This window comes from Lagenorhynchus albirostris, chromosome 1, assembly GCF_949774975.1.
Source record: "Lagenorhynchus albirostris chromosome 1, mLagAlb1.1, whole genome shotgun sequence".
Taxonomy (NCBI): domain Eukaryota; kingdom Metazoa; phylum Chordata; class Mammalia; order Artiodactyla; family Delphinidae; genus Lagenorhynchus; species Lagenorhynchus albirostris.
The window spans coordinates 2,003,401-2,028,700 of NC_083095.1; the positions used below are offsets into that span (position 1 = coordinate 2,003,401).

Here is a 25,300-nt window from a genome sequence, read left to right on the forward strand (position 1 = left end):
AATGAGAATCCAAATGCTTTTGGGGGGCACTTAGAAATGAGATGACAGGTGCTGTGGACAGGACGGAGCCTGGCTCCACCACCAGCCATCACCTCAGCATGGGCGAAGTCCCCAAACCTCCTGGGGTCTCAGTGGTTAGCAGACCTCCCTCACCAGGCTTTTATCAACATGGGCGAGTGTAGATGGGGCACTAAGCACAGGGCTGACAGACACATAGGCACCGCTCAGTAATCAATGCAATCTCCCACCCGAGAGATAAGGAATCAGGAACTTCCCTAATAAATGACTGCTCAAGGTCTGCAGACACACTTCCTATAACTCACTACTCTGCAAGATAGTCAGTTCCTTGTTAGACTGTTCCAGTATTTAGTTAGAAAGTTATTCCTTTTGCTGAGTTGATATCTTCCTCCTTGTAACTTCTACCCACTGAGCCAACTTCTTCCCTCTAAAATAAACACAAAATACATTTACTATCGCATCCACAGATAACGTCTCAAATACTGTGTGGCGGGCACAGGACTCTGCAAATCTCCCATCTCCCTGGCCCACACCTCACACTGCTCCTCTGGCACGCCTCAATCGTGACAGTTTCTTCATCTCCCATCCAAGTCGCCATCACATGGATTCAACTGTGCACGCTGCTTCTTCAGAGGGAAGCACACAATGGCACATATATTTATACTGCTCCATAGCTCTCTTATTTCTAAGCTAAGCCATTATAACCAAAGGTGGGTTATATAAAAAACAGCGCTAAGACAACTGGCTATTTGCGGCGGGGCCGGGGGGGGGTGGATGCATTCCTACCCTCACTATACACTAAAATAAATTCCATATTGCATAAAGAATTAAAGGTTAAAAAACCCATGAGAAACTAGAATAAAATTTAGGCAAAGATCTATAAGCATACAGGTGAAGGTAAAGAGCGTTCTATGAATAAAATGGCAGAGAACTAAAAGAAAAGACTAATAAGAGTTTATTTAAAGTAAGAGGGCTTCCCTGGTGGCACGGTGGTTGGGAATCCGCCTGCCAGTGCAAGGGACACGGGTTCAAGCCCTGGTCCAGGAAGATCCCACATGCTGTGGAGCAACTAAGCCCATGCGCCACAACTACTGAGCCTGAGCTCTAGAGCCCGCTAGCCACAACTACTGAGCCTGTGTGCCACAACTACTGAAGCCCAAGCGCCTAGAGCCTGTGCTCCGCAACGAGAAGCCACCGCAAATAGAGAAAGCCCACGCGCAGCAACGAAGACCCAACACAGCCAAAAATAAATATAAATTTAATTTTTTAAAAAAAGATATGTTTAAAGTAAGAAACTGCTAGGGAGTTCCCTGGTGACCTAGTGGTTAGGATTCTGGGCCTTCAGTCTCGTGGCCCGGGTTCAATCCCTGGTCGGGGAACTGAGATCCCACAAGCCCCAGGACGCTGCCAAAAAAAAAAAGCCTCCTACTAAAGTTTGATCTGGAAACTACCTTTCTGAGGAAACACTATTTTGCAGCCCATCACAGTAGAGAGCTGAGAGGGTTAAGGCAGAGGTCACGCTGATTTCTAATGTCAGCCATCCCAGTTTGTCAGCCCTCAGTCTCCCTCCACCCCTGCTGCTGAGTGCGCCTCCAGGCGGCTCCGCTGAGGCATCAGCCAGCACAGCCCTGGCAGGCGCACAACAAATAGACACGCTAGTTATTCTGTTGCTCAAACTGTTCCAGCTCTGGCCATGGGAGCTCTTTCCGTTTCTTTTGTGCCCCACTGACATGCCCATCCTTTTATTTTTCGAGCACTTTCTGGCACTACAAGACATTCCAGGCCCATCTTGTATTCTCCCTAGCCCAGCCCTAGAATCAGCCATTAGTCCAAAACTGGGCTCAGGGGTCTCCCTCCCAAAACCCATAAACCGGGCTTCCCTGGTGGCGCAGTGGTTGAGAGAGTCTGCCTGCCAGTGCAGGGGACACAGGTTTGGGCCCTGGTCCAGGAAGGTCCCACATGCCGTGGAGCAACTAAGCCCGTGCGCCACAACTACTAAGCTTGCACACCACAACTACTGAGCCCACGAACCGCAGCTACTGAAGCCTGCACGCTCTAGGGCCCGTGTGACGCAACTACTGAGCCCACGCGCCTAGAGCCTGTGCTCCGCAACGAGAAGCCACTGCAACGAGAAGCCCGCACACCACAACAAAGAGTAACCCCCGCTCGCCACAGCTAGGGAAAGCCCGTGCATAGCAACGAAGACCCAACACAGCCAACAATTAAAAAAAGAAATAAAAAAAAGAAATGTGGGGAATAAAAGGAGCAGCTCTGTATGCAGAGTGAATAACAGCCAAGACAGAAATGTGCGTTATTCTGACAGTTCTTGAGTGCGAAATGAAGTTCCTATAAACACAGCAGAGAGTGGCACAGAAAAATAAGATGGAGGGAAGAACACGGAGGTCTTTACCTAGCAAAGATTGGTAGCAGAAAATCACATTTGAGATGTTTTTCCAAGAGATATCTGAGCTGATCCAGTGGGAAACTCTGGCAGCCAGCCAGACCCATCTCTGCACACAAGCCCTGATGAGCACCAGACACCGGGAAGGTGCTGACGCAGAGGGCAGCAGTGAGGAGACGCAGGTCGAGAGTCTCTAATGGGTCTGTAGAAAACAACCCAAGTTGTATTCAGGGAAATATTCAGTGCCATGATCTGAATGTCTGTATCCCCCCAAAGTCATATGTTGAAACCTAGCCCCTAAGGTGATGGTATCTGGAGGTAGGGCTTCTGGGAAGGCCATGAGAGTGGAGCCCTCATGAATGGGATTAGTGCTCTTATAAAAAAGACCCCAGAGACCTCCCTCACCCTTTCCCCCAGTGAGGACACAGGGAGACACCATCTATGAAACAAAAGCAGGCTCTCACCAGACACTGAATCTCCTGTCACCATGACCTTGGACTTCCCAGCCTTCAGAACTATGAGAAATAAATTTCTGTTGTTTGTAAGCCACCCAGTTTATGGTATTTTGTTATAGCAGCCTGAATGGACTAAGACATTCAGTATCCTGGAACCCAAGATTACAGTGTGTTGTGGGTAAAACGACACAAGTGTCAAAACTTAAAAAATTAAATGAATGAGCCATCAGTTCCACTCCTGGGTATATACCCAAGAAAACTGAAAACATGTTTATGTAAAAACTTACACATGAATGGTCCAAAAAACAAAATGCTGCACAAATGTAAAACTTGTACACAAATATTCTGGCATTAATCGTAATACTAAAAATGTGGAACTAACCCAAATGTCCATCAACTAATGAATGGATAAACAAAATGGGGTATATCTAGACAGTGGAATATTATTTGGCAATAAAAAGGAATGAGATACTGATACATGCTACAACATAGCTAATGGTGTGCTAACTGAAGGAAGCCAGACACAAAAGGCCACATGTTGCATAATTCCATTTATATGAAGTGTCCATGGAGACAGAAGGTGGATTAGTAGTTGCCAAAGGGACAGGAGTATGGGGAGTAACAGCTAACGGGTACAGGATTTCTTTTTGGGGTGATGAAAATGTTCTGGAAACAGACGGTTGCAAAACCCTGTGAATTTTTTCATACATGAATCATATCTCAGTAAAATACAACCAGAATTTTTTTTAATTAAATGATACAGATCAAAGAAAAACACAAAACCCCACTTTGGGACCTAATCTATTTTAGCTTTGTCAAGGAGTCACAGAAAGCTTCATTTCTCAACCTTTTTATCCTATGCTCCCCTTTTGATAAAAATCTCAAGCCCTTCTCAAGGTATTTAAAAATGTCTAAATACACAATACATTACCTATTGCAACTAAAAAGGTAATCAATGGTAATATTAGAAATAAAAATATACATACTTTTTGGTTCTGAAATTTCAGAACAAAAATTATACGTGTAGAGTCAAAGGGAAATACAATTCGAGAATTTCCAAGGGATGGTTCATTTTTGTTTTGGTGGGGGCAGGAGTGGGTAAGCAGGGAGGTATGTCACTCCCCCAGTTTATATAACAAAGTTAAGGTTCATATTTGAGCAAAATCCAAAAAGGTCTCCTGCAGGGTCTCAATCTTGTTCAAACCATGACATTTTGGATAAAAATGCAAATGTCACACCCCTTCGTGGTTTGTATTACAATAGTGAGTTTGTTTTCTAAATATAATATCATATTATAATAATAAATATATTTTATCCAGCTCTACATGGCCTGCCCTTACCCACTGAGAATCACTATAATCTACTCGAGGGAGGATGTGCTGTATCAGGTACCTCCTGACCAGAAATTTCATCTCTGGGCTATGAACTGACAGAGACAACTGAGAGATACAACTCCAGAGCCTGCCAATGGAAACTACTGACTGCATCATTTTCTGCTAGAACCATGGTATCTCCTCTCATCTAATCTAACTTTATCTAATCCTTTTATTTCCTCTTCTAAACTTGGGTCACAAGAATGAACTTGAATGAACAAAAATCCTGCTGGCCTAAAAATCAGAAAAATCTATAAAGTGAAATGTTTTAAAATTAAAGACTCCATAATTACAGTATCTATTCTGAATTTGTTTCCACCCTAAAACTATAAACCACTGGATAAAACAAAAGCTTGTATTTGCCTCTTGGGTGAGTCTACTGTAGATGCCCTTGCAGAATTAGAAATAAAGGCAGAACTCCAGGTACTTTTCCCCACAGCCCTGCTCAGGAAGTTGCGGCTGAGTGTGGTTCTGTTTTGCACTGGGCCACCTCTGCGTACAGAGATCTTCTAACTCTATGATAACCTAACCACACCACCTGTGGAAAGAACTTTACAAGAAGGTCAGGTCCCCCACCAGCTGGTGAAGTGCCTACCTCTCCCAGAGCAGCGCTCCAGGCCAGGGCCAGGAGTGTACTGAGGTCTTTTAATCTGCTGTGGGACCACAGGTCCATCTCTCCGCATACAAATTTTAAGTATGAGAAGCTACAGGGAAGGGTACTACATGAAAATATGCGAGAACATGCGTTTTCCTGAAACAAGGATGAGTGAGCCCAAATGATGCAGATGTCTCTATTACAAGTCCTTGGTTGGGCAAGCAAAAAGGAAAAACAGCTTCACCAGACGTGACTAAGAGAATACATAAGAGGGTGGTTATGGGTGACTGGGGCAAAAGAATATAGAGTATTCATTCTGTGGTTTTAAAAAAACCATTTTTATTTCAAAATGAAAAATGTCACCAGATTAACATAATATCATAGGACGAAGTTCACGTATTTAAATGCTAATCAATAACACATACATGAAATAATTTTCTTTCCTAAAGAAAGGAAATTAAAAAAAATTTTTTAGGGGCTTCCCTGGTGGCGCAGTCGTTGGGAGTCCACCTGCCGATGCAGGGGACACGGGTTCGTGCCCCGGTCCGGGAGGATCCCACATGCCGCGGAGCAGCTGGGCCCGTGAGCCATGGCCGCTGAGCCTGCGCGTCCGGAGCCTGTGCTCCGCAGCGGGAGAGGCCACAACAGTGAGAGGCCCGCGTACCGCAAAAAAAAAAAAAAAAAAAGGCACAGCCAAAAAAGTTAAGCCCCAGATTGGGAAAAAGTATTTCTAACATATGGCAAAAGACATGTACCCAAATACATAAAGAACTCCTACAATCAATAACAAAAAGACAACCCAATTTTTTTAATGGGCAAAAGACTTTAACAGACACTTCACAACAGCAGGTATACAAAAGGCCAATAAGTATGTGAATAAGTGCTCATCATCATTAGTCATCAGGGAAATGCTCACTAAACCCATCACAAGATGCTACGGCCTTGCAGTCGCTAAGATGAAGCAGACAACACCAAAAGCTGGAGAGAACATGGAGCAACTGGAACACACACACTGCTGGCGGGAGTGTAAAATGCACAACCACTTGAGAAAACTGGCAGTGTCTTTACAAGTTAATCCTACATCTAACCTATGAACAATGCCACTCCTAGGTATTTATGCAAAAGAAATGAAAATGTGGGACTTCCCTGGCGGTCCAGTATTTATGATTCCATGCTTCCACTGCAGGGGGGGGAAAGGGGGCACAGGTTCTATTCCTGGTTGGGGAACTAAGATCCTGAATGCCTCGGGATGAGGCCAAAAAAAGAAGATGTATGTCCACACAGTCCTGTACAAGAATGAGTGCTCCCCACCCCAGATGCGCAACAAAAGGAGAATGGCTAGACTGTGGTAGATCCATACAAAAGAACAATACTCAGGAAGAGAAAGAAGGAAATCACTGACCCATGCTATTGTATGTGTTGAATTTTTTTTTAATTTATTTATTTATTATTTTTGGCTGCATTGGGTGTTCACTGCTGCACGCAGGCTTTCTCTAGTTGTGGTAAGTGGGGGCTACTCTTCATTGCGGTGCGCGGGCTTCTCATTGCAGTGGCTTCTCCTGTTGTGGAACACGGGCTCTCGGCATGCAGGCTTCAGTAGTTGTGGCATGCGGGCTCAGTAGTTGTGGCTCACGGGCTCTAGAGCACAGGCTCAGTAGTTGTGGCGCACGGGCTTAACTGCTCTGCGGGCATGTAGGATCTTCCCAGACCAGGGATCGAACCTGTGCCACCTGCATTGGCAGGCAGATTCTTAACCACCGCGCCACCAGGGAAGTCCCACATGTGCTGACTTTTAAATGGTTACGCTGAGTTACAGAAGATGGATGCGAAAATACATATATTGTTTAATCTCATTTGCATGAAATTCTAGAATAGACGGAACTAACCTATGGTTATGGAAGTAAGTCAGTATTGCTGGTAGGGGAGTGCAGGCCACCTCTAGGAGCTACGGGAGGCAGCCCTCAGCTGACAGCCAGCCAGCAAGAAAACCAGGACATCAGTCCTACAACCAAAAGAACTGAATTCTGCCACAACCGCAAGAGCTTGCAAGAGCATCCTGAGCTCTGGAAGAGAACAACAGCCCAACACACAACTGTAGCCAAGTGAGCCCTGAGCAGAGGATCCAGCCAAGCCATGCCTGGACCCCTCATCCACGGAAACTGTGAGATAACAAACATTACTGTTCTAAACCACTAAATTTGCAGTAATTTGTTATACGGTAAATAGAAAACTAACACAAATGTCACACAAAAAAAGCTTTAGAACTTAATGATGTTTTAGTTTAAAAAAAAGTAGAAATTATGGATGAATCTTGAGGACATTATGCTAAGTAAAATTAGCCAGTCACAAAAAGACAAATACTGTATGACTCCAGTTATCTGAGGTATCTAAAGTAGTTAAATCTATAGAAACAGGAATTAGAATGGTGGTTGCCAGGGGCTAAGGGGATGGGGGGAAATAGGGAGTTGTTATTTAATGGATACAGTTTTAGTTTTGGAAGATGAAAACGTTCCAGAGATCTACTGCACAACAATGTAAATATATTTAAGACTACTGAAATACACTCTTAAAAATGTTTAAGATGGTGAATTTGGGGGTTTTTAAAACCACAATCTAAAAAGAATAGAAATTAACATTTTCCCCATTTGGTCAATAATACAAATAATTTTTAGACAGAATAAGTGAATTTAAGAGAAAACACACCACCATATTGACCGTAAGAATGAAGACTCAGTCAGCTTTTACTGACCACGGAGCCTGTGCCAGCTTCTCTGAAGGCCACAAGTACTACAACACCAACATGGTGACCCGAAACACTATACTTTAGACAGCAACCCCAAGGAGTGACCATGACCACCTGCATCACCTGGGCTTTTGAAACCGAAGAAATGGGGCAAGGGCATCCCAGGTGAAGGCAACTGGAAGACTGAGCTTAGCATTACTGTGATTCATGATAGCAAGGTGGTTCAAAGCTTGAAGTGTACAAGCAAAAAGCCTTGAATTAGAAGGCTTTAAACCAGCTGTATACCTCTGGTTTACATAACTTACCCTCTCTAATCCTCAGTTTCCTCAACAGCAGGATAGAGGCGATTGCTGTACCAATTTTACCTGGTACAGTGCTAAATTCACTATTATCAGTTTTATCGTAGAAGTTTAATAACTTCAAAGAGGCTGGAGCATAAATTTCCACATCATGCCACCGAAGTCAGGGAACAATCTAAGGTTTGAGTTGAGTTAGGCATTTCCCTGGCGGTCCAGTGGTTAAGACTTCGCCTTCCAATGCAGGGGGTGCGTGTTCGATCCCTGGTCAGGGAGCTAAGATCCCACATGCCTCATGGCCAAAAACCCAAAACATAAAAAACAGAAGCAATATTGTAACAAGCTCAGTAAAGACTTTAAAAATGGTCCACATCAAAAACAAAAAACAAAAAACCTTTAAAAAAAAGAAAAAAAAGTTGAGGTGAGTGGGATATTTTAGAACCAAGGAAATAATTTCTACTTTACACATGCACTTAGCTTAAATTGTTTGTTCTAGTGATATTCACTTATATCTGCTTTATTAAGTATCAACGACATACCAAGCATATTTAAAAGCATAGATTGAGACTGCTTTCATCTGCCTCCAAAAATTGTTAAAAATAAAAACATAATTCATTTTTGATCTAAGAGTATGTTAACCAGCAGGCTACAGGGCAGAATGACACAAGGATGCCTTGGCAGAAAAAAAAAGCAGGGCATCTCTGAATTAGCCCTCCAGTCTTGGGAAGCAATATTCTCAGGAAAAGTTTAAAAGGTCACAAATAGCCCTCCAGAACCAAACCCAATAGACTTTTCTGTCCAAATCTTTCCTTACCTCTTAGCCAATTTGATACTGCCCTCCTCCTCTTCCCTGTGTCCCAGGGCTTTCCTACCCTTAGGGCCACTCCGCAATCTCTACCAAGTGCCAGAAGCTCTCACATCTTTATCTCCAGCCTAAATCTTGTCTTGAGCTCCAGGCCTGAATCTCCAACAGACCACTAATCCACGTGGCCGCCCCCACGAGCATCGTGGATTTAACCTACCCAAACCCAAACTCACCATCTCCTCCTCCCATTTTCCCCATCGTGGTGGGTGTCACCTGCCAGTGAGTCACCCAAGTTAGAGACAGGGAAGTGACTCTAAATGTATTCCTTCACATTATGTGCCAAGCACTGACACTGAATACACCAGATAAAAATCCCCACCCTGCCCTTGTGGAGACTGAATGTAAGTGGAGGCAACAGATAAACTATATAAGAAAATAATTAAGTAGGGAATTCCCCGGCAGTCCAGTGGTTAGGACTCCGAGCTCTCACTGCCGAGGGCCTGGGTTCAATCCCTGGTCGGGGAACTAAAATCCCACAATCCTCGAAATGTGGCCCCCCCAAAAAAAGAAAATATAATATTGTACAGAGAGTGAGAAGTAGTAAGGAGTGTGTGGAGAAGTGAGGACATACTGATATCCTGAAGAGCAGACTCGGAATGTGACTGGGCGGACTTGAATGAGGGCAAGAGTAGGAAGACAAGGGGAAAAGATGGGGTGGGGTGCTTACAGGACACAGGCAAGAACTTCAGCAGAGGAGTGACATGATCCCACCTAGGTTTTAGCAGTTGGCTTGGGTTTGAAAACTGCCTATAGTCTCCTTCTGCCTACAGCCCCACCCTTCCCCCACTCCACTCAGGTCCCAAGTCAGGACCACCCTCCCTAGACACACTGTACATCGCCTTTCCTGATCTCATCCTTCCATTCTCACCCATTCCCAATCTGCAGCGCCACCACTCCCAGTCCCACCCCACTTTTCTTCAAGTCTCCCAGCCAGAATCACCTCCTCAGAGCACTCGGCACAGCATTCAATCTCATCTGTGGTACCAGACTGTGAGCTCCTCCAGGACAGCGACTGTCCCCGTATCCCCGACTACTCAGCACAGCACCTGCCATTCAGCTGGTTCTCAATAAACATTTAAGACCTTGCTTTCACATCTTAATAGGCTAACCATTTTTATCCTATACCACGAAATGGACACTTAAAACTTCCCTGTACTTTTTGATCAGTACTTTTGTACTGATCACTTCTTTGTTAATAAAGTTCTGGTTCATTATCATATTTCACTTAGGTTTCCAGGTTATACGAATCCTACACTTTAACTTCTGACTTTTCCACTTCTAATTTTCTTTTTGTACAATTATATTTTGCAATAGTTTATAGTCCTACATGGAAAGCTACACATTGACTTACCTATCTTTCAACATTATGAAACATGCTTAAGGTATAATTTTTTAAAAGAATATATAATTTAAGTAACTGCAGCTGAGTTTTTACTTACTATGCAATATTTAGGATATTGTGTGCCTCTCTCCCCGGTGGCATTTCCTCCCTCCTCCTTGCTGCGATTCCCATGCATGTCTTTCTTCCTTTATTATGTACTGTCTACAGTACTGTTAGAAGACACTGCCAAGCTAGGTGAACCTGCAAGGCTGCCGTGAGGTTACCACCCCAGGTCCTCCACGCCCCTCAGTGACAACAGGGCTGCCAGGCTCCACTGCAACATGAGGCTGCATTCTTAGATGACTTGGAGAAACTGGCTCTTAAGAGAGGGTCCTCCCCCACGACATATAATCCCACACAATCTGAAATTTTTAGTGTTTAGTATCACTGTACTCTTAGAGGTACTTAGGAAACAGAACAATGAATCAAATTTCCCACCTTAACTAAGGCTTGTTGCCAGTCCATAAAAGAGGGTCATCCTAAATAAGAATATGAGATCTAAGGAGGTTGTTCCAATTCCTAATGGGACTATTCACTGAACTATTACAATGTATTCTGAGCTAATGATTCTGATCAGTGGCTTAGTCATGCTCTACAAAAAAAGCCTTTGCATTTAACTAATGCAAAGGCTCAAAGAACCAACTGCCCCTTCACACAGCAGTTTAAATGGTGTATCACAAATTTTCTGCTCTCACGCTTCTAAAGAACATCATTTTTGCAAGTTCTCCTTAACAAACGCTTAATATGTAAACTCTGAATGTGCTGTTTAACAAAACAGTAAAAAGCAGCAACAGTACAAAAATCTCTAACACCGAATTGCCTGGATCTACAAACCTTAAGTTATAAAACCATCCAATTCACCAGGCATTCGCTTTTTTAATATTTTATTTTAAATTTTTAAGGAAAGAGGTACATCAAATTTGACAACCGAGTAGATATTCCAGGACCGGAATGCTACAAGTTTAGTGGGAGCAACTCCAGCCTAGGCGAACACTGGGGATGAGGCGTTTCGGGTCTGGCCGCTAGAAGAAAGAGGCCGCGGGGCAGGCGGGGTCCAGCCGGACTCTCGGGAAGGAGCCCGCACGCTTCCGACCCGCCGACCGACCGCGAGCATGACAGGCGCGCCCGCCCTGGGCGGTGCCGCGGGAGAGGGCGGGGGCCGGAAGGAAGGGGAAGGACTCGGACAAAGCAAGCCGGGCCGGCCGCCCCCTCCCCGCGCGCCGCGTCCAGCCTCCCGTCCCCAGCCGCGCGGCTCCCGGGGCCACAGCTGTTCCCAGGGCGGCCGCCCCCGCCCGCAGCGGGGCCAAGCCTGCGACGCTGGGCCGGGCGGGGGGCCGGGAGGGGCCGGAGCCAGATGGGCACGCGGAGGAGACCCGAACCTGAAGGGGCCGTGACGGGGATGGGCCGGGGTCCTGGGCGGCGGCCGGGACCGGTGGAGAAAGGGGACGGACCTGCTGGAGGCTCGAGGGCCGGAGAGGAGCCGGGAGGAGCCGGGGGCGGGAAGGGACACGGGTGCGGCCGGAGGACCCGGGCCCGCCGCCGACTCACCGTGCTGCTCCCGCGGGGCCGCGCGCTCGCGCTGTCAGCACCGGGAGGCCGCGGGCGCGTGCGCCGAGCGGGACCGCCGGGGCTGTCGCCTCGCCGCCTCAGGTGCGGCGCCGCGGTCACAAGCGAGGGGCGCCGGCGCGGCCGCCCCGCAGCATCCTCGGCCGCCCACGCGCGCTGTGTCCCGCGGCTCCTCCTCGCAGCCGCCGCCCAGCCAGCTCCGGCTCCGCTGCTCCCGCTCCGCTGCTCCCGCCGCCGAAAATGGCGTCTCCGCGTCCCTCCCCCGGCTCGGCGTTCCCGCCCCACAATGCCGCGCGCCACCGTGACGTCACCCTGCCCCGCCGCCTATGGGCGGGGCAGCTCGGGAACCTGAGGCCAGGCGGAGCGGGCCTCCGGGAGCCAGACGCGGTCCCAGGCTGGCTGTCGCGGGCCACGCTGGGGGCGGGGAGGGGGTACTACCCCCCTCCGTGGGCGGCCCCGCGCGGGCAGGGCCAGAAGGTGGCCTGAGGAGGGCGCTGGCCCAGCACTGCCGGTCAGCACCGCGTCCTGGCCCTTCCCTCCCGGGCGCGGCCGTCTCCTCCTCTCATGTATCAGGAATAATATTTATTCACATAATATTTATGTGCTCGTTTAAATCTTTCCAGAACCCACTAGGGGGGCTTTCACCAGCCCCTCCAAAGAAAGGGGTCCTGAGGCGCTAGCCTAAGCCAGGAGGCCTTTCTCCAGGACAATCTGGAGTCTTCGGTCGAGACCCTGACCCCCCAGTCCCCACGCCTTGCCTATCTCGTTCCCTCGCCCCTGGGCCATCGGATCTTCAAGGATCTGAGTCCACGGGCTCTTTCCAAGCCCTCCCCTCAGCCACAAAGGCCTCGCAGGAACAGCACCTCAGGCTCATAAGCGGGGTGGGATGCTTAACCCCTAATGCCTGGCAAGAGAGAGGTGCTGTCGCCCCCCCACCCACGGGCAGCCATCACCAGGGCACACCCCTGGGCGCAGTGCCACGACCTCCAGCCCAACCCAAAGGGCAGTACTTCCAGGTCAGAGAGTGCTTCTGGGCCCCATCCTGCTGCATCGGGGCTCTGCAGGCCTGACTCAGCAGCCAGCTGCGAGGCTGCCTGCTGATTCAGTGGGCAAGACTCGGCTTGCTTTGCCTGCCACCAGCTTGGGAGACCACCCCCCCAGGTGTCTGCGGATGCCCCAAGTGGCATTACTAACCAGGAGGGGGTCCTGTGCCAGTCCCCCCCACACTTGCTTTTAAACTGCTGTTTTTCGGATGCTACCACCCCAGCACCAGCAGCCCTTTTAACCCTGCGATGACCCAGTCACCTGGGAAATAAATGCTCCTAGATTTTCAGAGGGTGGTCCAGTTACTTTGCTTTCATTTGTAAATGCAAAGTTGAGCTAAAAGTGGGAAAGATCCTTGGTGACACAGCAATTACTGGGCAGAGAGAGAGAGAGAGAGAGAGAGAGAGAGAGAGAGAGAGAGAGAGAGAGAGAGGCAGTTAATCAGAGTCAAACAACCCCTCCACATTCCCTTAGTGATTGGGCCGCACTGCAGCTTGGATGTCACCGGCTCCCCAGCAACCACCCTGGGGCTGGGCATGGCAGGCAGCTGTAGTGCTCTGGAGAGGGGAGGAGTGGGCTGAGCTCTGGGCTCAGAGACTGTTCCTTCCACTCACTCATCACACCAGCAAGTAAGGAACCTGAGATGCTTATGCCCTCTTCCGATGGGTGGCCAAGATTCTACCCCTTTGCTATTGCTTTAGTCCATCCCCTCTGCTGCCGCTCTGTTCAGGCTCTATTATCTTGGTCTTTTATTCTCTCAACAAATATCTGTTGAACTGCCGTGGTCACCATGATAAAAGCCAAGATGCACCGGTAAACAGAATAGATAAGATGCCTGCTCTTTCTGGTGCAGTGCTCGGCAGAGAATTGAAGTAAGATGATGCGGCAGGCAGAGGCAAGGTGGTGGGGTGAGCTGAGACCTAAATAATAGGAAGCAGCCAACTGCAAAGCCGGCGGGGATGGCGGTGGGGGAGGGGGTGGGGGACACTCCAGGCAAAAGTCCTCAGGAGGCAATGAATCTGAAGTGATGAGGGAAACAGAGAAAAGGCCAATCATCCACCACCATCAGGGACCCTCCTGGAAGCACTGGATGCACCATCATTCTCAGGGCAGCGGGATGGAGCGCCTGTCCTCACCCAGGGTCTCACGCTGAGACTAATAAGCGTCCGTCCTCCCTGAGAACCCCTGAGCAGCCTCAGTCTCTTTCCGTCCTCTGAATCTCATTGGAGCTCCCAAGAGGAGCACTGCTCTCTCGTTTTACAGATGTTGCAGCTGAGGTCCTGCTAGTTGCGAGGTTTGCTTGCTGCTTCCCGAAGAGGGGTTAGCTTGGCTTTAGGAATCAAATGGAAGCCCCTGGGCCCCTGGCACTGGCGGGGCCAGGAGTTGATGCCTTTGTGGTGGGGAACCCTCATCAGGGCTACTCAGGGGCCGCAAATTCATTCGTTATCTGACCTTCCCCAGAAACCTAGAGGCAGCAAACACGCTTGCACATCCCTGTAGCCAACAGCCTGCTGGGCCAGCCAGGGTCCTGGAGGGGTGGGGCTGTGCCTGGGGGGCAGCAGGGATCTTTGGCCAGAGCTGGGCCCTGCACCCGACCCCTTAGGGCAGGACTAGGGGTTCCTCCCACAGACACGAGAGGCATGAGAGACGTGAGCGGCCTCCCTCCTCACTCCCATGTATGTCTCTTCCATTTGGAAAGGCAGCCCATGTGGCTTGAGCCGCTGCCTCCTCGTTCCCTCTGCCTGTCCCTGTCTCTCCATCCTCCTGCCGTGTTCTCTGTCCTCATCTATTTCTGTCTGCTTCCCACCTTTCACTCCCCTGTTCCAAAACCTGAGAAATCAACAGGCAGCCTATAGGTCGAAACAGAGGTTAGGGCTGCAGTACAGCATACAGGGACCAGATGAAGCTGTGACTGAGGTCCCTGGTCGAGGAACAGCGGAAACAACCACAAGCCAACCTCCTGCAGTTCGCAGGCACCAGGGCATAGGAGATAAGCTAGGAGGGTGGCCCACGCTCATTCCACTCCCAGTATTTATTGAGAACCAATACCGTCTGGTGCGAGGCTGGGCAATAGGAGAATGAGGGGCACCTGCACAGGTGAGCCCAGGACAGGAGCTCAGACAGGAGGCTGGGCCAGGTGCGGCAGGGATTAGGGGACCCCATGCAAGAGGGACATTCACTTGGCAGGTGGGAAGGACCCAGCAGATGACGGTCCCAGTGGAGGAAGCGCCCAACCAACCACACGATCCCGTCTCCAGTGGAGAATGGGGCGGGATGCCACCACGGTTATAAAGCATCCATCTTCTTACTGTAAATGTCTGTGGACGTCTGTGTCCAGGCGCAGCCCTTTGCGGGAGACTGGGATCTGGGGATTTCCCTTTGATCCTGCGAGGTCTGCATTCGGGGATCGGGGGCCGGCCCCAGTCTGTGAGTGCCTGAGAGGGAGGGCAGGCAGGGAGAAGGAAGGGAAGGAAGCCTGCTTGCTCATGGCAGTGGGGAGGGGCCAGGAAGCGGTACTTGGGTGGCGTCCTCAGTCCGGAGGGGCGACCCATCTGGGCGGCCCAGGCCAGAGAGGAGCCTGCACACCCGCAGAGGGACAGGGAGGGGGGAGGGTAAACAGAGGCTCTACAGCCAGGACCCCCCAATTCCCTGCTGGCCCCATTGCGCGCCCCGCACCTCACCCAGCGCCCACAGCCCACACTCCTCTCTCGGGTCCACACCCCTCCCCGCCCCCAGCCCTAGCCTGGGCGTCACACCCAGCCTGGACCCCGCCCCACAGTCGGGCACAGAGGAGCCTGGGCATCATCGGGTCTTCTCCAGGCTCGGGAACAAGTGGCCAGCGCAACCGCTGGGAGGGGCAGCCTGGCATCCAGACCTGGGCCGGTCACACCCTCTCTGGTCTCTGGCTTCGATGCTGAAAATGGCATTTATCAGATTTCCAGGTGCTTTTCCTTTAAAGAGCTCGAGCTGTTAGCATTAATTAAGCTCCGGGAACTGCTCCCTCAGACAAACGGGAACAGCAGCACCTTGGGTGGGGAGGAGGTGGGCGAGGGAGGGGTAGCTGCTGGGAGAAGCCCTGCCCCCTGCTTCAGCCTCCCTCGTACGCATTTTTTTTTTCTGATGCAGAGGAATTGAAGCCTGGGTCCTGCTGGGGAATTTTGACCCCAGGGCCCCCAGCATTCCTGAATGCTGAATGGAGTTCATCATTTGCTTTTTTTTTAGGGAAAACTTACACAACGTAAAATGCACGCATCTTAAGGAGACCATCTGATGGGTTCTGATAAATGCTCATACCTGCGTAACTGAAAGCCCCGTCAGTAAATGGAAAGCTCCCATCACCCCCCAGAATTCCCTCATGTGCCTTGTCAGGCAACCCCCCAACCACTGCTGTGTACTGTCGTTTCCTTTGGTTTCACTGTAGATTCGTTTTGCGTGTTCTAGCACTTCACATACACGGAACCATACAGGAGCCACCTTTGTGTGGTACCTTTCACACAACTAGCAGATTTGCACTCATCCGTGTGGTTGCATGTGTGTTTGCCCCTGTTGATGGGAACTTGGGCTGCTTCCATTTTGGTCAGCATGAATAAAGCTGACCTAAACTTTCTCATACAAATCTTTGGGGAACCTGTATTTTCATTTCTCCAGTGAATACCTAGGAATGGAACTGCTAGGCTATAGGGCAGGGGTATGTTTAGTTTTATAAGAAACTTCCAGACCTGTTTCCTACGTGACTGACTATTTTACACCCCACTAGTGTTGTATGAGCATTCCACACATGGCAATTCGCTATACCAGAATCCTTGAAGAGACGGTCTGGAACAAAGGACAGCCAGTACCGCCCAGGGGTGCCACACTTGGATTATGGGGGAGGGTGGTTGCTGGAAGGCCTCAAGCAGAGGTGGTTGCTGGAAGGCCTCAAGCCTCCTGCAGGGAAGGGACAGAGTTCCTCAGTGACAGCCCAGCCGCCAGGTGCAAAGTCCCATCACAAGACATCCTGTAGGCCAATGATTCTGCTGTTCAAAAAGCAATGATTAAAAACACTGGAATATGCGTTCCAAATGTGCAGGAACTGGAGGTGTGGTGAAGAGTGAGGAGGGGACACCAGCTGTCATCTCTGGGGAGAAGGCAGGTAAGGGGTTAGGGTAGGTGGCCTTACGACCGCCCCCCGCAGAGCCAGCTTACAGTTTCCAAAGATGGCAGCATCGGTACGTCCCTCCCATTCTTCTTACGAAGTGACTTTGACACTCCTCCCAACAAAAGAGGGAGTCTCTGCCCCCTCCCTTTGAATCTGGGCAGGCCTGTGATACAGTGGAAGTGACACCGTGTGACACTACGAGCAGCTAGGTCTTAAGAGATGATTCTGCCTCTACTCGGCTCTCCTGGGAAGCTCCCTCTTGGCACCCGGCTGCCATGCTGCTGGGAGGCCCAAGCAGCCTCATGGGGAGACCACGCCTGTGTAGACAGTCAGCTGACAGCCAGCATCACCGTCAGACATGTGCCAGCCCCCAGCCCTGGTGTCACCCCAGCCTCTGAGACATGGAGGAGCACAGATAAGCCACCCCGGGTGTGCCCAGGCCAGACCCTTGACCCACCCTTGACCCCATGAGCACAGAACACTCTGTCACGCCGCTGAGCTTTGAGGTGGTTTGTTCCCTGACGTTATGTAGGTTCCCCCAACGTGGCCCCATTCCTCTAGTGCTCATGGCCCTTTGGGAGGCCCTGACACCTGGGGACGGAGAGGCACAAATTAAGAGTGCAGCCCCCACAGGACCCTCCCTCCCCACAGCTGAGGTGAGGTCATCCTCGCGGCACACCCATCCTGATACACGTGCAGCACGAGGTTGGCACAGAAAGGGTTAAAGGGGGAGGGAAGGAGGGAAAGAGGAGGAACTGAGTTCAGTCCTGAACTATGGCCTGTGAGGAGCCACACTGTCCTGCAGTCAGGAGAGCAGGACCCAGCCCCCTTCCACTCCTGCGCCGGCTCAGTCTATCCACCTGTCAAGGGGGCATAAACACGCTGTCCATCTGGCCCCAGAACCTTGTGAGGAGTTGATGGGTGAGAAAGGGGCTCATGAGTGCCTATCCCATGTTCCACCCCAATCCCTACGGGGCAGCTGACCGACGGCAGAGCCTGGGGGCATCTCCACCCCCAGGGGAAGGGGCTCAGCCAGAGTCTCCCACAGCGACCACACCATGGGGCGAGATCCCTCTGCTCCTCTCTCCTTCTGGGGGGTGTCTACAGCAGTGCCCAGAGCTTGAAGGGCTGCAGGAGGTTCCAAGGCCTGGGCTGCTGTCCCGGCTGCCCTGTGCACCCAGCCCCCAAAGTCACAGGTGGATTCATGGCCTCCACTGACCGTGTCGTGTTCTCTCGCCTCCCTGCCCCTGTCCACCTGTCTCCACATTCTACGGCCCAGCGCAACTGGCCTCCTCCAGGCAGTCCTCCGGTCCTTCTCTCTCTCAGGGACTCTGCTGCTTCAGCTCTGCACTCCCCACGCAGGTATGCCCTGGAGGCAGGTCGCCAGGCCCTTCCAGGGGGAGATTCTCTTGACCCTCCCCATAAGGCCCTGCTTGTGCAGAATGCTGACGGCCCAGAAGCCCACATCTTGGCCACCCCCCCTTTTCACCTGAGACAGCTGCAATCCCGGGGGTGGCGGTGGACTTGCTCAAGGACACAAATCTGGGGCTCCTCAGACAGCCAGATGGGTAGCTTATTCGTTTTTGGACAAAAATAGCCACGCAGGTGCCCAGTCTGTCCTGGAATCAGCACAGGCTGCAGCCCCCCTCCACCCACAGGAGTCTGTCTGGGGACTTCAAGCTCTGGATGCCTGATGGCGCCGGCCTCGTGCGTGCGCCCAGACGCGCCCCCCAGACTCAGCCTCCTCCCGTCCTCTCCACGGCATCAGCCTCGTCCGGTAAGACCAGGCTGTCTCCAAGCTGTTATGGGCACTCTGGGAGCACAGACCCCACCTCGATCTCTTTCCAGCCCCTCCTCCTTCCCACACACCCCAGGCCTAACTCAGGTTCTTGGACACAGTGATTCTCAGTCAGTGGGGCTGAATGCATGAACAAGTGAATGAACGAATGAACAAACGAGGAAACAGTCAACACCCCAGGTGCTGATCTCACATGCCCCAGGTGGGAATCCTAGTCGGCTTCGTCCTTCCCCTGCTCCACCTGCAGGTGCCCCTGGACTTCTGGATCCCACCATCAGGCAGGGGGCTCTGTGTCCTGTGGCTTTCTTCCCTCTGCCTCTGTTCGGGGTGTGATCAGGCCTCAGCTTGGCTCTCTTTGTAGGAGCAGAAATGGCTGCACCAGTTCCAGACATCACATCTTTGAACCTCACAGTTCAGAAGGAAAGAGACCCTCACCTTCCACCCATCAGCAATGCCCTGGGCTTCACTGGGATTCCACCTCCCAGGTCCCAAGCCCCCCAGGACCCACCCCTAGCCAGGAGAACACCTCACACTGCTTGGCTTTGCCTGTGGGGGCTGCCCTGGGAACATGCTGCCGCAGGATGGGGGATGGGGACTGGAGGCTGGGGGCAGCTGGTCCCCTCTACGGGGGCTCTCTGAGCTCACGTAGGCCCGTCTCCCCGGGGTGGGGGTGGCGTGCAGTGGGGAATCTCCAAGCAGACCTTCTGCACGCAAGCCATTGGCTCAGCCGGTCAGGCTTGTTGAACCTCCCAGGCCCCATGAACCACCCTCCAGACTGACTTCCCCCTTTCCTCCCCCAAACCCCCGGCTGCCAGACAAGCCTGTCTGTATACAAAGTGCAATCGTGAGCACTGGTCACGCTGGTTTTCCCTCTCTCAGCAGACTTCTTGGTCCCCAGTGATCTGGTGCATTCACAGTCACCTTTGGGAGAAGAGGGTCAATTACTTTCTCCTACCGCAATCACCTGCATGTTGGCCCAGCTGGGACCACGTGACTTGAGAAAGGGAGCTGGGGGCGGAGGCTGGCCAAAGCTGGGCTTAGAGGGTCTCCCCCAGGAGCAGAAGCAACACACTCCCACCCTGCCAGGACGTCTGTTGTGCTGGTCACCTGTGCAGAGAGAAAGGCCAGGCCTGAGGAAACCTGCGAGCGCGGCAGACCCAGGCCGCCCACACCCAGGGAGGGCTCTCAGCCCTGCCTGCGTTCGGTGCCCTGGGATGGGCCTCTGACGGTGTCAGGCCCCACTCAGCTCTGCGGGACAGAGCGGAGAGGGGGACAGGCGCTGAACAAGGGAATGTGCAAGTGGATACATCACGGCCACAGGCTAAAAAGGAAAACACCCGGCCTTCAGAAGATCCGGGGTGAGCCCGCCTGGGCTGGGCTGACCTGGTCCATCTATGCTGCACTCTTGGCCTCTACCTCCGTTCAGCACCCGTGACCCCCATCTGTAGAGAAGCTTGGCAGCCACAGGCCACCCTTACCCATGTGCTGGTACACCCCGTCCCCAAGAGCCAGCCGGGCAGGGAGTGCCACCCCCGCAGCTGGAGAGACTGAGGCTCGAGTGTGGAACCTGGCTGCGAGGCCTCAACTCAGGTCTAGTCCTCGGACCCAAGCCGAGTGCCCGCTTGGGTGCTGCAGTAAGTAAGACTGAAGCCTTTACCCACATTCTCGCCTCTGGAGAATAGACTCAGGAAGAGGCTTTTATCTGGAAATTTTCATCTATCGCTTCATTGTAGAGTCTGCGGATCCATCAGACATAACTCTCGTTCCCCTTTTCCAGGGCTGCACACCGACCCAATCTCACCCAAAGTGCCACGCGTCCCTCCTGCTGCTCTCCTCGCTAACCCTAGGTCTGGAGCCCGTCAGCGTGTGACTCCCATGGCTGCCGGATCAAGAGACCACAAACCTGGGCCTTAGAACAACAGAAGTGTGTTCTCTGGAGGCCAGAACTGGAAGCCAAGGTGTGGGCAGGGCTGGTTCCCTCTGGAGGCTGTCGCAGGCCTCTCTCCAGCCTCTGATGTCTCCCGAGGTCCTTGGCTTGAAGACACATCACTTCAACTTTTGTGTCTGTCTGTGCGTGGCCTTCCCCTTTGGGTGTCTCTGTCTCAAGTATCCCTCTCCTTTCTAAGGACACTTGTCAAGGGATTGAGGGCCCACCCTGAATCCAGGATGATCTCATCCTGACATCCTTATCTGAATTACTTCTGCAAAGCCTCTGCTTCCAAATCAGGTCACAATTCCAGGTACGAAGGGTTAGCATGTGGACACATCTTTGGGGGGCCACCAGGATGGTCAGGCTCTTCACAGAACCAGGAAGCTAACATGAGCCACAATGTTACTTAAAGTTGTCCAGTAGCCACAGTAAAAAAGATGAAAAGAAGCAGGGGAAATTTACTTTAATAAGATATATACAGGGACTGCCCTGGTGGCACAGTGGATAGGAATCCACTGGCCAATGCAGGGGACACGGGTTCGAGCCCTGGTCCGGGAGGATCCCACATGCCGCGGAGCAACTAAGGCCATGTGCCACAACTACTGAGCCTGCGCTCTAGAGCCCTCGAGCCACAACTACTGAAGCCCACGCTCCTAGAGCCCGTGCTCCGCAACAAGAGAAGCCACTGCAATGAGAAGCCCATGCACTGCAACGAAGAGTAGCCCCCACTTCCCTCCACCAGAGGGAAGCCCCTCTTTTCTTTTTAAGGCTGTTTAATATATCTTACTGAACCCAATATATCTAAATTTTATTTCAGCATGTACCTATATAAGAAATGATGAGGTAGTTTGCATTCCTTTTCTCACACTAAGTCCTTGGAATCTGGGGTGGAGCTTATGCTTACAGATAGCTCAGCTCAGACAGGCCCCATCTCCAGTGCTTGCTACCATGTGGCCATGGCTGCAGTGCTTCTTGCCAGACGTCCTGGGAGAAGCCGGAGCGGCCGTGCCTGGCTTGGAGCATCTTCTGGATCCCCTCCCCGCTCAGTCAGGTACTGACTCACCTGGATGGCCCACCTGTCCTCCTGGGGACACAGCCTTTTGCATCCCCCTCCTCAGTTCTCAGCCCTGTCCTGCCCCACCTGCTGCCCAGCCCACACTCACACATTCCAAGCTCCCCTCTGGGACCAAAGAAGGAAGAACATGCCTTACCGCACCTCCCAGGCCAGCACTAACAGGACTTGCTGCGACAATGGAAATGCTGCACATCTGTGATGCCCAATACAGTAGCCACGAGCCACACGTGGCTACTGGGCATTTGACAGGGGCTAGTGCAACAGAGGGACTGAGTTTTTAACTTCCCTTTATGTTTATTGAAATGTAAATAGCCACACGTGGCTAGTGGCTCCTGTACTGGACAGGCCACTTCTCACCACCTTCCTGGCTGCCCCTCTGGTCAGAGCCACCCGAGTCCCGGCAGTAGCCTACGTGGGGTAGCCCCCTGCAGAGTGACCTGGCCCCCTGGCAGAGTGACGAGGCCATGGCCTCCCTTGCACAGAGTCCTCGGTGGCTCCCCGGAGCACTCAGGGGAAAAGCCAGGGTCTGTGTGGTGGCCTGCCAGGCCCTGGCCTATCTCCTCCCACCCTCCTCCTCCATGGTTCCCGCTGTGCCACCACGCTGGCCGTCCTGCTGCTCTTGGCTCTGCCGGGCACACTGCAGCCCCAGGGCCTTAGTCACTCTTGCCCAGATCTGGGTCAGGTGCCCTTGCCATCTGCTCCTTCCCAAACTCCCTAGTCTGCTTGCTATTTTCCCACAGCACTGAGCATCTGCTATGATTTACTCTTTACTGCATACATGTCTGCCCCCTCTAGTATTTCTGCCAGTTTTGTTCACGGACGACCCCCCAGCGCTGCAGCAGTGACTGCAAGCCTCCGCGCATTGCTGACCTAACAGGACACCCGGGAACATGGGCTCCGCAGCATCCATCCTCCCTGCCAGCATCTGATAGGCCAGGGGGCGGGCCCAGGACCTGGCCAGGCCAATCAGAGCAGATCTGATTCCAAATTGCCCCTGGATTGCAGGGGCCTGTGCTGGCCTGACCCGCCTGTCCCTGTGCTCCGAGGGGCCCCAGAACCCTCCAAGGGCCGTTCTGAGGATGCTAGGAAGCCACCTGAATAATGCTGCAGGAGCCGTGCCTGGCAGGCAATAACCCTTGCTCACTATTACTGTTATTATTATTATTATTCGGTAAAGGGGTCCAGGGCGCTACAAGTGCAATCATTAGCACACTTGTGTCCAAGGCCTACTCTGCACCAGGCAGCATGGCGAGTACCGGGCGGGGCGGGGGCGCGACGACAGGGATGAAGGTCACCTCCCCGGGCCGGGCAGTCATGTCCCTTGGTGACCTCTGGGCCCCATGTCTGCATGACCAGATGTTCAGATTCTGGAGTCTGTGGCCAGATGCAGCAGGACCCTGGCTGACGGGAGGTCTTGCTTTCTACGTAAAAGGCCCCCAGCCACGGCAGGGGAGCTGGGTCTGTGCCGGTGGCCCTGCCAGGTGTCTTGCTACATCCCTACCAGAATGGGTGCTCCCCAGGCCAGGGCCATGCTTGACATATGACCACTGTGGCCAGGCCTGGGGAGGCACCAAGGACACATTAGGATGCTGTGCTTTCTTTTTTATAATTTATTTACTTTTGGCTGTGTTGGGTTTTCATTGCTATGCGCAGGCTTTCTCTAGTTGCGGCGAGCGGGGGCTACACTTCATTGCGGTGCACAGGCTTCTCACTGCGGTGGCTTCTCTTGTTGTGGAGCACGGGCTCCAGGCACGTGGGCTTCAGTAGTTGTGGCACGTGGGCTCAGTTGTTGTGGCTTGAGAGTTCTAGAGCGCAGGCTCAATAGTTGTGGCGCACGGGCTTAAGTTTCTCTGCGGCATGTGGGATCTTCCTGGACCAAGGCTTGAACCCGTGTCCCCTGCATTGGCACGCGGATTCTTCACCACTGCTCCACCAGGGAAGTCCCTGCTTTCTTTTTAAAATAAAAAGCTCGTTTGCCTACTTGTTTTCCTGGCAGATGGGCCAAATCTTCACAAGCCAGTGCCCACAGCCGTTCGCTCATTCGTCTGGCTGTGGCTGGCAGACCCCGGGTGTGTGTGCCTGCGTGTGCAGAGACAAGCAAGCAAGAGCGCCTCTCAAGGGCCTCTCCACCACAGCTCTGGCTTCCTTTGTGTTAATCTTCCCACTCTGCACCACACAGTGGATCTGTCTGGACGGTAAACTCAAGTCTTCAGGTGCGTGTGCTGGGGTGAGGGGAAGGGGGGATGGGCCTGGGGGAGCTTAGAGCCCCCAGTTACCTGGATAGAAACCACCTCGAGACACCTACCGACCTCGTCCATCCATCTCATCCCCTCCTCCGGCAGCTCTTCCGGTACTTTTTCCACTCAAGGACCGACTTGGACTCAGTGAAGAGAATCATCACGGCAAATCAACAGCCAAGCAGCTCCAAACGCAGCCTGAACATTTCTGGAAGATTGATCAACTCATTTTCAATGGCACGAAAAGAAAGAAATGACTTTCCTGGAAGACCAGTGAGGTGAGCCGAGTGTCTGAGCAGGGGCACTGCCCAGCAACGAGGGTGGCTGTCCTCACCATGTGGGCACAGGGCACTGGGGCCACAAGGTGGGCAGGGCGGCCCGTGCGGGCTGCTCCATCCCCAGGACTGAGAGCAGGGCCTGGCGCGCAGCAGGTGCTTCTGAGCATTTGTTGAGTGAGTGAATGAATGAATGATGAGCAAGGACCCTGCTGTCCTCACAGGGCCCAAACGGAACGCCACCACGTGCCCTTTGCTGGACGGCTCCCCATTCTCAGTCTACAGTGCATTCGAGGCTCAAGGGCTCAGATGCCAGAGCTGAGAGGGCAAACAAAACCGTCTTCACTGGCTACAACATGGATGAGCCTTAAGGATGTCACGCTAAGGGAAGTAAGCCAATCGCAAAAGGTCAAATACGGGTGAGGCCCCCCAGGGCAGTCAGACTCACAGACTGCTGGGGGCCAGGGGCTGGGGGTGGAGGCGGAGAGTTAGTGTTTCATGCAGACAGAGTTTCAGATGAAAAAGTCCTGGAGACGGATGGTGGTGACGTGAATGTACTTTATGCCACTGAACTGTTCACTCAAAACACGGTTAATGTTATGTGTATTTTACCACACATACTCACACAAACTTACTCTTCATTCCGTTTGGCCTCTGGGCCTTGTGGTATCTCTGAGGTGAGGCTCGTCCACTCCGAGAGGAGGGCACCCCGCCCAGGGATCAGGCTTCCTAAGAGAGATGCCATAGAGGTGCGCCTCCCAGCAAGGGGTAGCGGGCACGTCCAGAGTCACCAGCACCCCAGCCTGACCCAACCCGCCTCTGCTCAGGTACAAGGGTTGCTTCCACGGAAGGTAAGTGAGTGACAGGCCCTCTCTGGGCCTGGCCTGTAAACCCTTTGCTGCTCCTCCAGCCTCCCTCCTTTCCTGCAGGCACGGGGGCAGTGCCCTGGGCCACTCGCCAGCCATGGACACGGCAAGGCTCCGTTCAGGTGGGCAAGTCTCCTGAGCAAAGCTGAGGGGCAGGCCCCCTGGGAGGTTTTTCTGGGGAGCCAAGTCTTGTAACACAAGCAAGTCTGCCAGCCAATCGGGGGGTAGGCTGCACCTGAGGCCC

General features: G+C 52.3%; 2 protein-coding genes across 24 annotated transcripts in view; both read right to left on the bottom strand.

Annotated features, from left to right (window-relative positions):
- KLC1 (kinesin light chain 1) overlaps positions 1-11,937 on the bottom strand; it is a 55,696-nt gene extending 43,759 nt beyond the window's left edge. For 7 of the 22 annotated variants that reach the window (XM_060151064.1, XM_060152005.1, XM_060150798.1 and 4 more), the window contains exon 1: positions 11,676-11,928. The gene's annotated coding sequence lies outside the window, so the exon portion shown is untranslated. Of the gene's footprint in view, positions 1-11,675 lie in introns of all 22 variants that reach the window. The other 15 variants (XM_060151405.1, XM_060151199.1, XM_060150886.1 and 12 more) reach the window with 6 other exon arrangements.
- Positions 11,938-23,297: 11,360 nt separating this feature from the next.
- Positions 23,298-25,300, bottom strand: part of LOC132522273 (cytochrome c oxidase assembly factor 8) — a 44,104-nt gene continuing 42,101 nt past the window's right edge. Inside the window, exons 5-6 of one of the 2 annotated variants that reach the window (XR_009541174.1) lie at positions 23,984-24,123; positions 23,302-23,625 (exon numbers count right to left, since the gene is read on the bottom strand). Coding sequence is in view for 1 of the 2 variants with exons in the window: in XM_060152697.1 (XP_060008680.1) it covers positions 24,060-24,123 (64 nt within the window). In the remaining variant the exon portion in view is untranslated. Of the gene's footprint in view, positions 24,124-25,300 lie in introns of both variants that reach the window. The other variant, XM_060152697.1, reaches the window with a different exon arrangement.